The sequence below is a fragment of the Diospyros lotus genome, chromosome 8 (genome assembly GCF_014633365.1).
Source record: "Diospyros lotus cultivar Yz01 chromosome 8, ASM1463336v1, whole genome shotgun sequence".
Lineage (NCBI taxonomy): Eukaryota > Viridiplantae > Streptophyta > Magnoliopsida > Ericales > Ebenaceae > Diospyros > Diospyros lotus.
In genome coordinates this window covers 36374461-36386568 of record NC_068345.1, presented here as the reverse complement: position 1 = coordinate 36386568, position 12108 = coordinate 36374461, and the positions used below count along the sequence as shown (strand labels likewise).

At 40.7% G+C, this 12108-nt stretch overlaps 2 protein-coding genes across 5 annotated transcripts; both read right to left on the bottom strand.

The window, feature by feature from the left end:
• On the bottom strand, positions 1 to 11814 carry LOC127808264 (uncharacterized). 4 transcript variants are annotated; one of them, XM_052346722.1, is made up of 7 exons: positions 11431 to 11814; positions 9688 to 9840; positions 9302 to 9395; positions 9048 to 9130; positions 7943 to 8093; positions 634 to 865; positions 1 to 211 (listed from the first exon to the last, which is right to left on the bottom strand). In XM_052346722.1, exons 1-7 carry the CDS (start codon positions 11599 to 11601, stop codon positions 208 to 210), a joined length of 888 nt encoding a protein of 295 aa, XP_052202682.1. In that variant the 5' UTR covers positions 11602 to 11814; the 3' UTR covers positions 1 to 207. The 4 variants fall into 4 exon arrangements, with proteins under 4 accessions (XP_052202682.1, XP_052202685.1, XP_052202683.1 ...); XM_052346725.1 differs by lacking the exon at positions 1 to 211 and adding an exon at positions 262 to 277; XM_052346723.1 differs by lacking the exon at positions 1 to 211 and adding an exon at positions 331 to 486.
• Positions 5056 to 6351, bottom strand: LOC127808263 (uncharacterized). Its single transcript, XM_052346720.1, has one exon. The coding sequence runs from the start codon at positions 6349 to 6351 to the stop codon at positions 5056 to 5058; it is 1296 nt and encodes a 431-aa protein (XP_052202680.1).
• Positions 11815 to 12108: the final 294 nt, after the last annotated feature.

Here is a 12108-nt window from a genome sequence, read left to right as displayed (position 1 = left end):
CAGGAATCATAGCCAAGTCTTACCCTTTCCATCACATATGCCGCAAGACACTTTCATCTATAATAAATGAATCAAAACTTCCATTACGTCAGCCATATAAACTCAGATGTTGTAAATTATAAAGCTTTGTTTTTTATATGCTAAATCTAAGACCAAAACATAGGAGAGAACAAATCAATCCATCTGTTTTTTCCTTCCCGCCAGAACCTACCTGATACCCAACATTCAAAGGCCCAGCTGTTAGCACCAAGACAGCAAACTAGACATCATTATCATTCTGCAAAATTGCTTTATACAGTAACCTATCAGAGAGTGGATCTCATTTCCATGTGAAGTAAAGAAACAATTGAAACATCATGCTTTATAACCAACTGTTTCATACAAATCAGTAATATCCATGGTTATATTTACGTAAAAAAAACTATAAAACAACATACTTCAATTAAGGTATACAAAACCTTCACCATAACCTTGACGTGTATTTTTCTGAAACAACAACAGTGCATAAGGAGATGCAGTAACAATTTATGCTTGATCACCATAATTGAAATTTCTAGCATGGGTTTTTACTGGGAAATTTCGAGGTCTTAAGAAATTTGATCTGGAGCTCTATTCGGAAAGGGGACAACTTACCAAGGTATTTCCTGACCATCCCAGGCAAAAAACTTGCCATTATCATGCCTCTTAGCGTTATCAATGATACTTAAGAGCTTCTGCACTGAAAACTCCTTGCTGAAAAGCTTTCCTTGGGGAACATTTCTCTGAAATGGCCTTGAAAGATCTGTATCCACTGTGCCTGGATGCAAAAGAAGGCATATGATGGGATCTTTCTTTCTTGCAAATTCTACCGAGACCGTTTTTGTCACTGCATGCATCAGTAGACAATTATTATGAATATGAAACTGAAATTTAAGGGATCACTAGTAACTTGAATGCTACTTCAACACTAGTTGCAGATACAGGGAAAAAAAATCTATGATATGCTTCCTTGACATCCACACGCCCTAATTAATAAGCAGGAGAATTTTATGCGCACCATGGCAAAAGCCAGGATTAGAGATTAGGGTTTGCAGGGAAAGTTGTAAAGTAAACTAGAGGGAGCCAGAGATCTATATATCATCATCATCGTCACAAGACTTAATCCCATCAGGTGGGGTACATAAAAGAAAAAAATACAAGAGGGACCGAGCAGGAAAGAAAGGGGGAAAAAAATAACATAAAAAGCCAACCTATCTATATGAAGGTCAAGATATCCATCCCACAATCTAAATGACGAGTAAGCTCATTAATGGTATTCTTTTCCATTTAGTCTTTGTATCTACCTTTTTAGGTTAAAAATTGACTATTTACTGACAGGACATATGATTTTAACCTTGATGTGCACCAAACCTGCCAAATAAAAATATGTTGGTCTCTGTTTCTATCCATGGGGAAAGATGAGAAGACTGCGGCTGGAACATCAAGATTTCAGTTTGATGTAGAAGAATTTATAATGGGATACAACATGTATTAGGTCCATTTGGAAGAACCTTGAAGTTATGATAGGAGAAAATAAAAGGAGCTTCTTGTAAAAGATTACACACATCATTTCCCCTTATTGATTTTTCCATATCATCAAATGCATCTTCTGCAGAAGAGAATGTTCTTAAATGGATAGTCAGGGAAACCTTACAAGGCTGCTAAATAAGGGGAACAACATTCTCATGTGTTATTCTCAAATAAGAGACAGAAAGCGAGAAGGGGGGAGTGGGGAGGTTCCAAGCTGACTAAGATTTTCTATCTGATTTCCTAAAACAATTCATCCCCCCTATCATAGTCAAATTATATATAACAAAAAGAAAAATAAAATAACAGACAGGCAGATGGATAGGAGACACTATATTGGTTGGGTCAGAATCTCATGTGCTTTAGTTGAGGCAAAGGCTGTCTCATGGTTCCCATGTAAATAAATAGACGCAAAAGAGATGCTATTTCCTCAGGGTTGTTGCACCATCTTATGTGCTTTAGTTTAAGGATAGACTGCCATCTCATGTATGACACTGGGAATATGATGAGATTCAAGACAGTAGATAGGATTCCAATGAAGTAGGGATAGTTTCTGCTGTATTTCAACTCCAAATTACAAGGAAAAAATGTAAACAAGAAACAAGATTGGGCATTCGAGAGGCCCAGGTCTCTCCTGCAAGAAAACTCCAAATTCTTCACACCTTTCTCTCTCTTCTAATCCCCCTTTATAGGTTGTTATCCCCTCTCCATAACCGTATTTGGTTATGCACATGCTGGTTTGTTACACAAACTAGCCAAGTTCCTACTCTACCCTTAGCGCACATGCTGGCTGTTACGCAATCCAGCTGTGTCACCATCATTCCTTTGATTCTTGTAGTGCCTTTGGTAGCTCCGCAGCACCGGAGGCCTAACATTACTCCACTCCCCAACTTTCACCTTGTCCTTAAGGTGAAAAGTGGGAAATTGCTACTGAATTAGGCTATAAGGCTCCCAAGTGGCTTCCAAAGGCAGTAACCCCTTCCATTGAAGTAAAACATCCAATCCACGTAAATTACTTCATGTTCTTGGCCTGACCCCCAACACTGCCTCCGGTTCGACCAACATCTCCAAATCTGCACTTAACTGATTGGGAATCTCCACAGTGGCTTGCAACGCGCCCTTGGCTTCACGTAGCTGGGACACATGGAAGACGGGGTGAATGTTGCAGTGTGATGGCAGCTTTAACTTGTAGGCTACAGGCCCTATTTCTTTTTCAATTACAAATGGACCATAGAATCTAGGAGCCAATTTCTCATTTGAACAACCAGCTAATGTTTTTCTACGATAGGGTCTTAGTTTCAAGTAAACTAAGTCCCCTACCTTAAACTTCACTGCTCTTCTTTTCATATCTGCCCCCTTCTTCATTACCGCTTGGGCTTTTAGTAGCTGTGCCTTAAGTTCCTCCAAAATGTGTTCTCTTTCGACCGGCTGTTGCTCAACTACCGAAACATGAGTGGATCCCCTTTCAACCCTCAATATTGCTGGTGGTTCTCGCCCATACATTGCTTGGAATGGTGTCATTCTCGAGGCTGTGTGGTATGAAGTGTTGTACCATAGTTCAGCCCAAGACAGCCACACAAATCAAGCTTTAGGTTTAGAGGAAGCAAAACAACAAAGGTATGTCTCCAAGGTCCTATTAAGCACCTCCGTTTGACCATCCGTTTATGGATGGTAAGCTGTGCTGCGATGGAGATTGGTGCCTTGGAGGCAAAACAATTCCTCCCAAAATCTGCTTATGAAAATCTTGTCCCTATCAGATACAATGGATCGCGATAAACCATGAAGCCTCACAACTTCCTTGATGAAAATCCTTGCCAGCTCTCCCGTTGTAAAAGGATGCTTAAGCCCAATAAAATGCCCATACTTACTGAGTCTATCCACCACCACCAAAATAGAATCCATTTTGCCTGACCTTGGTAAGCCTTCAATGAAGTCCATAGCAATGTCATCCCAAATTTGATTTGGGATAGGAAGGGGCTGCAAGAGCACTCCGGGCTTTAGGGCTAGCACTTTGTTTTGCTGGCAAACAACACAATTACTCACATATCGGTGGATGTCTCGCTTCATTCTGGGCCAATATACATTAGCTGCAATCCTCTTGTAGGTTTTCAAAAATTTCGAGTGTCCTCCCACATTCCCATCATGTCCCTCATGTAGTAGCAGAGAAATGAGAGAAGAGCCCTTCGGTAGGTACAACCTACCCTTGTAGAGGAGGTGGCTGTCCACTAATTGGAAATTGGGTCTAGAAGGAGGATCAAGCTGGAGATCCTTGACAACACCTTGCAGCCACTCATTTTCTTCTATTTCCCGAGCCAATTGATCAAGCTGGAGTACCTGAGGGACTGTTAAGGCATTGGCAGCAGAGTGACTGATGCGGGATAGGCCATCTGCTGCCTTATTTTCTAGTCTGGGGCGATATTGAATTTCGAACTGAAATCCCATTAATTTAACCATCCACTTCTGATATTCTGGACTCACCAACCTTTGCTCCATCAGAAATTTGAGGCTCTTTTGGTCGATTCGGACCACAAACTTCTTTCCCAACAAGAAATGCCTCCACTTTTGCACCGCAAACACAATGGCCATCAATTCTCGCTCATAAACTGATTTCCTCCTTCCTAATTGATTAAAGACATGACTGAAATAAGCAATAGGTCTATGATCTTGCATTAAAACTGCCCCCATACCTTGTCCTGATGCATCCGTTTCAACCACAAATGGCTTGCCAAAATCCGGCAAAGCTAAAACAGGCAGCAACACCATAGCAGCCTTGAGCCGTTGGAAAGCTTGCTCAGCTGCCTCATCCCAAAAAAAATTGTTCTTTTGTAGTCGCTCCGTGAGAGGTCATACTAACCTGCCATAATCCTTAATAAATCGCCTATAATATCCCGTGAGCCCAAGAAAACCACGCAATTCCTTCAACGTGGTAGGAGTGGGCCAATCTATCATAGCTTGTACCTTGCTACAATCAGCTGAAACCCCTTGTTGTGATATGATGTGGCCCAAATATTCAATTTCTAGTTGTCCAAACAAGCACTTCTTCCTATTTGCAAATAGTTGGTTAGCTGCCAGCACCTCCAGAACACAACATAAGTGTTGTGTATGCTGTTCAAAATCCTTGCTGAAAACCAATATGTCATCAAAAAATACTAGCACAAAACGCCTCAATTGGTCCCTGAAAATGTCATTCATTAGTGATTGAAACGTGGCTGGTGTATTCATCAATCCGAAAGGCATGACGAGGAACTCGTAATGGCCTTCATGTGTCTGGAAGGCCGTCTTCGAGAAATCCTTAGCCTTAACGAGAATTTGATGATACCCAAATTTAAGATGGAGTTTGGAAAAAACCGTGGCCCCATGAAGCTCATCCAACAACTCCTCAATCACTGGAATTGGAAACTTGTCAGGCACGGTCACCTTATTCAAAGCCCTATAGTCCACACAAAAACGCCACCCTCCATCCTTTTTCTTGACAAGCAAGACCGGACTAGAAAAAGGGCTGGAACTAGGTTATATAATCCCCGCAGCTAGCATCTCTCCTACCATCTTCTCGATCTCGTTTTTCTGTAGGTAAGGGTAACGATAGGGTCGCACACTGACCTGTACCGTGCTTGGAAGTAGGTTGATTGCATGATCTTTTTTTCTGGAAGGAGGCAGCCCCTCCAGTGTTGTGAACACCTCCTCAAACTCAGCTAACACCTCTTTTAGGAACGACAGAACCTCTACCTGACTTTCATTGAATTCAACTGCCATCATTCCTAGTTCAAACAACATTTCTTCTCCATTCTCCTTGAAGGCCTTCATCATAGCCTTCAAGGATACCAAGCTTTTGCTCAAGCTGGGATCTCCTTGCAAGGTCACGGCCAATCCCCCAACCTGAAACTTCATAGTTAAAGCCTTCCAATCCACTCTCATCTTCCCCATTGCTGCCAGCCACTTCATCCCAAGGATTACATCAAAACTACCCAATTCCAGGGGCAGAAAATTCTCCACGATTTGTAGGTTTTGTAGGTGCAATTTCACCCCCTTGCAAATGTCAGCCCCTTGCACCGCCATTCCTGTCCCCATAATCACCCCACACTCGGTCGTTTCTATTCTTGGCAGTCTCAACCGCTGCACTAGCTCAGCTGCTATAAAATTGTGTGTCGCCCCTCCATCAATAAGTACTACCACTGGCTGCCCTTCAATATCCCCTTGCAACTTCATTGTTTGCGGTGTTGTCAATCCAACCACTGAATTCATTGAGAGTTCAATGACCTCGCTGCCTTGCCCCACTTCTTCTTCCCTTCCTTCCCTTGTTTCCACCTTGACTCCTTCCTCTTCCATCTCTTCATCATAAATCATCATAACGTGCAGCTCCTTGTTCTTACACTGGTGGCTAACCAAATATTTCTCATCACAACGAAAACATAAACCCTTCTCCCTTTTGGCTTTCCGCTCGGCCTCACTGAGTCGTTTGAAAGGGACATTGCTGCCACTCCCAGCCACTGACAGCTTGTTGCTCGCCTGACTAACAACTCTCGAATAAAGAGTCGGGCTTCTTGATTGTATGGGAGGGGGTCGAATGACAATGGTTGTAGAGTGGGTAGGGAAATTACATCTCGCTGGTCCGAACGTCCTATTGCAGCTGAGCATGGCTGCATTTTTATCCTCGATACATTGAGCCATCGTCATGATCCGATCCAACCCCCTAGGTTGCAATACCTTGATCTCAGCCCTTATTTCTGGCTTAAGGCCGTTAATGAAATGACCTTTCAAGAATGCCTCAGAGACTTCCAACACTGGCACAACCAAAGTCTCGAACATTAGCCGATAATCCTTGACAGTCCCTTCTTGTCGGAGAGCCAGGAACCTCTCCTCTAGCGACCCCTCTTGAGTTGGACAGAATCGGTTGAGAATACCTTGCTTGAGCCCCTCCCAATTGCAGATCCCCTTGCGCTTAGACTCCCACTGGAACCAAGCGAGGGCCCCTGCCTCGAAGCACAATGCAGCAGACTCGATCTTCTCATCATTGGACAACTAGTTGATCGCGAAGTACCTCTCCGCCCTGAAAATCCAATCATCCGGATTGTCTCCCTCAAAGATTGGCATCTCCAGTCGCCAACCTCTCCCTTCCTGTCGCCATGCTGCGCTCATGCCACCCTCCATTCTCCGGTTCATGCCGCCCCCCGGGGTCACTTCGGAATCTGGGGTAAATTATGTTGGCCATTTGCTCCCATGGGTCTTAGCCTTCCTCTCGCGTTCCAGTTCGTCCCACCTTGTTCGCATGATGGCGAATTGTTCGAGCATCTCTGCTACGTTCCAGTCTATGGTTTGAATCTCTCCCATCATCGTGTTGACCTTCTCCTCCAGGTCCCCTGCTCTCTCAGTTAAATTTACCATGGTGATCGACAAATGCTCTGATACCAAAATTGATGGGATTCAAGATAGTAGATAGGATTCCAATGAAATAGGATAGTTTCTGTTGTATTTCAACTCCAAATTACAAGGAAAAAATGTAAACAAGCAACAAGATTGGGCATTTGAGAGGCCCAGGTCTCTCCTACAAGAAAACTCCAAATTCTTCACGCCTTTCTCTCTCTTCTAATCCCCCTTTATAGGTTGTTATCCCCCCTCCATAACCGTATTTGGTTACGCACATGTTGGTTTGTTACACAAACCAGCCAAGTTCCTACTCTACCCTTGGCGCACATGCTGGCTGTTACGCCATCCAGCTGTGTCACCATCATTCCTTTGATTCTTGTAGCGCCTTGGTAGGTCCGCAGTACCGGAGGCCTAACAGAATACAGCCAAAAAGCTTCTGAAATGGAGATCCATATATGCTTGCAAATATGTTTCCAGAAATGCTGTTGTGATAGCCAAGCCAAAGAGATCTGAGAGCTAGAGGAATACCATGTTTAGACCAGTTTAGAATAGATGCACAGGATTCAGAAGATGTGAAAAGCTCAAAACTTCTGGAACATTAATGTTTCTATTGGGTAAGAGGGCAAGGCATGTATTATAGTGGTTCTATATTCACTATCTCTCTTTCTTTCTCTCTCTCACACACACACGAATTAACAACTAAATAACATAAGGTATTTCCAAAAATATGAGAAGCTGATTTGATATGTTTAATAATGTTAGTTTGACATGTTGGATTTAGTGACAGACTTTAAAGGGAAAATTTTGAAGGAATAAATAGTTCACAGTTATTAATATAAAATTTATTGAAATTAAAGAAAAAAAAGACAATTATAATTCTATCATGCATATAAGCTTGAAATTATCTTTATTGACAAACCAATGGCAGGTCTTCCTCTCATCCCTTGAAAATGGAAACCTAGATTCTTAATATGTATATAAACACATTAAAAAATAGAAAGCATAAGCAAAGAAGTTATGGAGTATGTCATACACTGATTAAGTGCAGCCTTAGAAGATCGATATGAATGCCATCCCCCTAAGTGATTGTCCCCAATGGATCCCACCCTGGCACTTAAGTTAGCCACAACTGCAACATCTCTTTCAGTTCCATGGCCCCCAACTTTCAGCAAAGGCCACATATGCTTCCATGTAATCACAAAATGCAAGGAGTTAACGTTAAGCTATGGGTTTTTCTATCCTGTATTCAATGAGGATACATAATTGAAGTGTATGAATTTAGGTGCATTAATTGAAGTGTACTTAATACAGCTCAATTGCATGTGCTCACTTGATTGGTTGAGGTGCATTCGAAGCACCTTAACCCTCAAGTTATTAAGGCCCAAAAAGATTAATGATATAAAAGTACAGTGCAGACAAATTGTGATCTTTAATCATTGTTTTTGCTGCACTTGTTCTATGAGAAATGAACTTGGTAGACTTCGTGTCTTCAAGTGTGGGTGCCAAGTATGGGTACTTGTCTTTGACTCATCCATGCCTAACCTCCACAATCTAACACACAGGAACATCACAATTTTTTTTTATTAGCTAAAAATATTTTACTTGTCACAACCTGGTTAATTAAAGTCCCTGTTTGATGACCAACCCTAAGAAAGCACACCACTTTTCATTACCCATGTCACATGACAAGATATGCTTTAAGTCAAAAATTATTTTCCCTTCTACTGTTGGATATAACAGTTGAGTGACAACCATGAGCAGGCCGTTAGGTGCATCTCTGATATTCATGTTTTATCATTTTCAGGCGCCTATATTAAATGTATCCTCTGACGGCACCAAGAACTGTAATTTGGAGGGCAATTGCCTATACTAAAATAATTTATAGGAAAGAAACTCATTGTCCAGAATATGGATGTTCTCTCATTTTAGCTTTGATCCATCAATAACCAAATTTAGAAAATGTGGATATGGAAGAAAAATTTACCAAATCATTGAAACAATGACATTTCTGTATTTTGTTAGCACTCAATATACTAATTTTCTGCTGCAAAATTACGTTAACCAACACAAACCAATGGGGATGAACAGACTGATGCCATTTAAAATCAACTGCTGCAGTGGAAGCTGAGTGAGGATACCTTGATTACCAAAATTGGGCCCACAGCATTAACTTCATAAGCCAGCAACAAAGATGATTTCTGTAATTTGTTGAATGTTGTTTCTATAATGGAAATTCAGAAGTTAAGTGTAATCACTTACGTAGTTCTTCAAAAGAAAAGGAAATAACAAACTATTATTACTGAGTTCTAGTCACTATTTTGATTGCATACTTTTGTCCATTAAGTTTACTGTTAAAATATCCTTGACCAAGCAATGAAGTATCATTTAGTACCTGGCTGCAAAATATCAGGTATTGAGAGAATGCCAGATGCATTAATGAGAAGATTTAAGGAGCCATATCTCTCTTTTATGGACTTTGCTGATGCCTGAAGTACAACATTGAATCATTGGACTTGCAAAACTGGAGATAGGAAGTATTAGAAAAGAAAAAACCATTCTAAATTCCTGAGGAAGAGAAAGAAACTTCGAAATCGCACAATTAACTTCACCCAAATGGTTGTAGGATTCTAAGTTTATATTCTTTGAATCATTCTTTTGAATAAACAAATCCAGTACCTCAATGACACCAGCATATTGAATCAAGGGTGTTCAACCCAAATATTCATAGAGCTAATGTTGATTGAAAAAATGTTAGAAGAGGTGAGAGAGTAACATAACCTCGATGGTGCTTTCAACAGTCAGATCCAACTGTAGAATGTTCAGGCGTTCCTCAAACTTATTTTTTACCTCAAGAAGGCCTGTTGCTCCATTAGGATTACGACAGGTAGCAATGACATGACCTTTCTCATTTCTTTCCAGCAATTGCTTAACCTGTGTATGGCACAAATCAGATCACAGAACGCAAGGGAAAAAAAGACAAAAAAAGTACAACATAAATCAGTCTCTGACAGGGATTTATTTATCTTTTTTTGATTTGTCATCATTGTTTAGATGATAGAATTATATTATATTTGATTTAGGGATTAGATAGAGTTACATTTAAATTCATATTTTGATTAGATTGTTACTTTTTAGATAGGTTATGCATTCATTGCCTAGAAATAAGGCCCATAATGTGGTGAAAATTTCAGTTTTTGAAGATTAAATGATATTGATTTCCATTCTTTGAGCTTTCTCCTCTCTCGGCTTTTCTCTCCTCTTGCTTCTTTAATTTGCTTTTCTTCTTCTCAAGCTTATTCTCTTCTTCCTCTTCCCCGTTTCTTTCTTTTCTCTCTACATTCTGCAATTCTTCCCTGCTGTTCCGTAGCCATTTACATCAAAAAGCATTTAGAAAGGGCAGGTGCCCTTATTGCACCAGTTAACATCAGAGAAACCATTATTTTATCCAGCACAACAAAAGGTTCTGAAAGAAGGATTTTCAGTGAATTACCAAACTAGGGCAATCAGACTAATCAAAATTTCCTTGAAAAGCCCAGTAACAAAACCCTGGGTTTTGACTACATTTTGAAAAAACGAAGTCAACTTACTGCACAATCACAAATACAAAACAGGATTCTTAGGTCTCATACAAAGTTTTCTTCTTTTCTTTTCTTTTTTTTTCTGTAACAAATAATACATGAGAACAAATTTGAAGAATTAAATTTTCAGCGAGGATTTTTTTAACTTGAACTATTTTAGAAAAACCTTGGTACTGTCCATACAGACTTGCACATTTTGAAGGACACCAGCCGACCATTTACAGTCATAATTGCCTTGGAAATTAATGTGTACTAAGGTTTCAGTCCAAATTTAAAATATTTTAACAACCAATAAATTTACTTCTTCAGAAAACTACCAACAACCAAGTGTCCAGGTGTTACTTGTGCCTATAAAAGCAATTACAATGAGTTTATGCACGCCCAAGTTTATAAAACAAAGGAGTTTCTTGTTTTTCATAGCAGAATAAGCATACTCACCTTATTCTAAAAATATTCAAGATTCTTTTCAATGGATTATAATGTGTCATCAACAGATAGGGTTAGGTGAAACATACAGACCAATAGGTTAAATGGGCCGAAATTGAATGCTCTAAGAACTACCAAAATTATCAATAATGGTACACCAATAAACAAGAGTCAGTGTGCTTCTAAACACCCCATTGGAAATTAAAAGAAGCAACCCCAACCAAAGGGTAACTTATCCCCAGAAAGCAAAATGTGAAAGAAACTAAAACGCACAATGAACAATGCTAACAGTTGCGTAAGAGAATCCATTTTGTTTAGGACAAGAGTACACACTATTCTTCAAGCAACACCGGAAATGGAAGCGTCGTAACCAACTCAAAATACGTTTTTTTTTTTTTTTTTCCGCAACAGAATGCAAAAGAAAGATCAAATCCATCTTCGAAATAAGAATCCCAAAAGCAAGAGACGATCAATGAATAGAATTGTGGGTAATGAATAAAGTGGGAAAATGGCTCACAAATTCAAGTCCAATGCCCCTGGACGCTCCTTGGACCATCGAAACGCCAAAGCCCTCCCATTTCGAAAACGCACGAGTGGACAAGGAAGAGGCTATAGCCCTCCTGACCAATCTAGTCACATATGGGGTTGCCATGTAGCCCTGATGGCTCAAAAGATGATGAAGCTTCATTGCCCCTTTCTTCCATCTGGGAATTACTGTGAAACCCAACAGCTGCTACTTGTTACGGATGGGAGAAAGCTATTGGATCTTGGCGCGCCACGCAGCCTTCTAATTCTAATGGCGCCACATCGCATGAACGCAGAAGCGGTACCCTTTCCGGCTTCCGCATTTAAGACCCCTTTTGTTGGTGATCAAGTGGATGGATCGTATCCAGAGCCGGATCCAACCGGTCTTAGATCGACCGAAAGTGAAAGTGCTATGAGTCGCTCTAAAGGGTCCGATGGACCTATTAAATGGCTCATAAAAATAGGATAAAAAGATAATTTTGGCTCCGCTTATTTTATAAATTTACAAAGTGGGCCATTGCCTCCCGCTCTGCATGTCTCCCTTGCCATGGCCGTCGCGTCTCGTTGTCGTCGCCTGAGCTCATCTTCGTCGCCTCTCTGCCATCTACAAAGCGACTGTCGGCGAGACAGCAATGGTAGAGAGACGACGAAGATGAGGCCAACAAGGCAT

Coding starts and splice junctions, on each gene's coding strand:
- LOC127808264 (XM_052346722.1), bottom strand. CDS start 11,601: ATGAAGCTTCATCATCTTTTGAGCCATCAGGGCTACATGGCAACCCCA. Junction 9,841..11,430: donor GGGGCATTGGACTTGAATTT/GTGAGCCATTTT, acceptor TGCCATACACAG/GTTAAGCAATTGCTGGAAAG. Junction 9,131..9,301: donor ACCTGATATTTTGCAGCCAG/GTACTAAATGAT, acceptor TTTCCATTATAG/AAACAACATTCAACAAATTA.
- LOC127808263 (XM_052346720.1), bottom strand. CDS start 6,351: ATGTTCGAGACTTTGGTTGTGCCAGTGTTGGAAGTCTCTGAGGCATTC.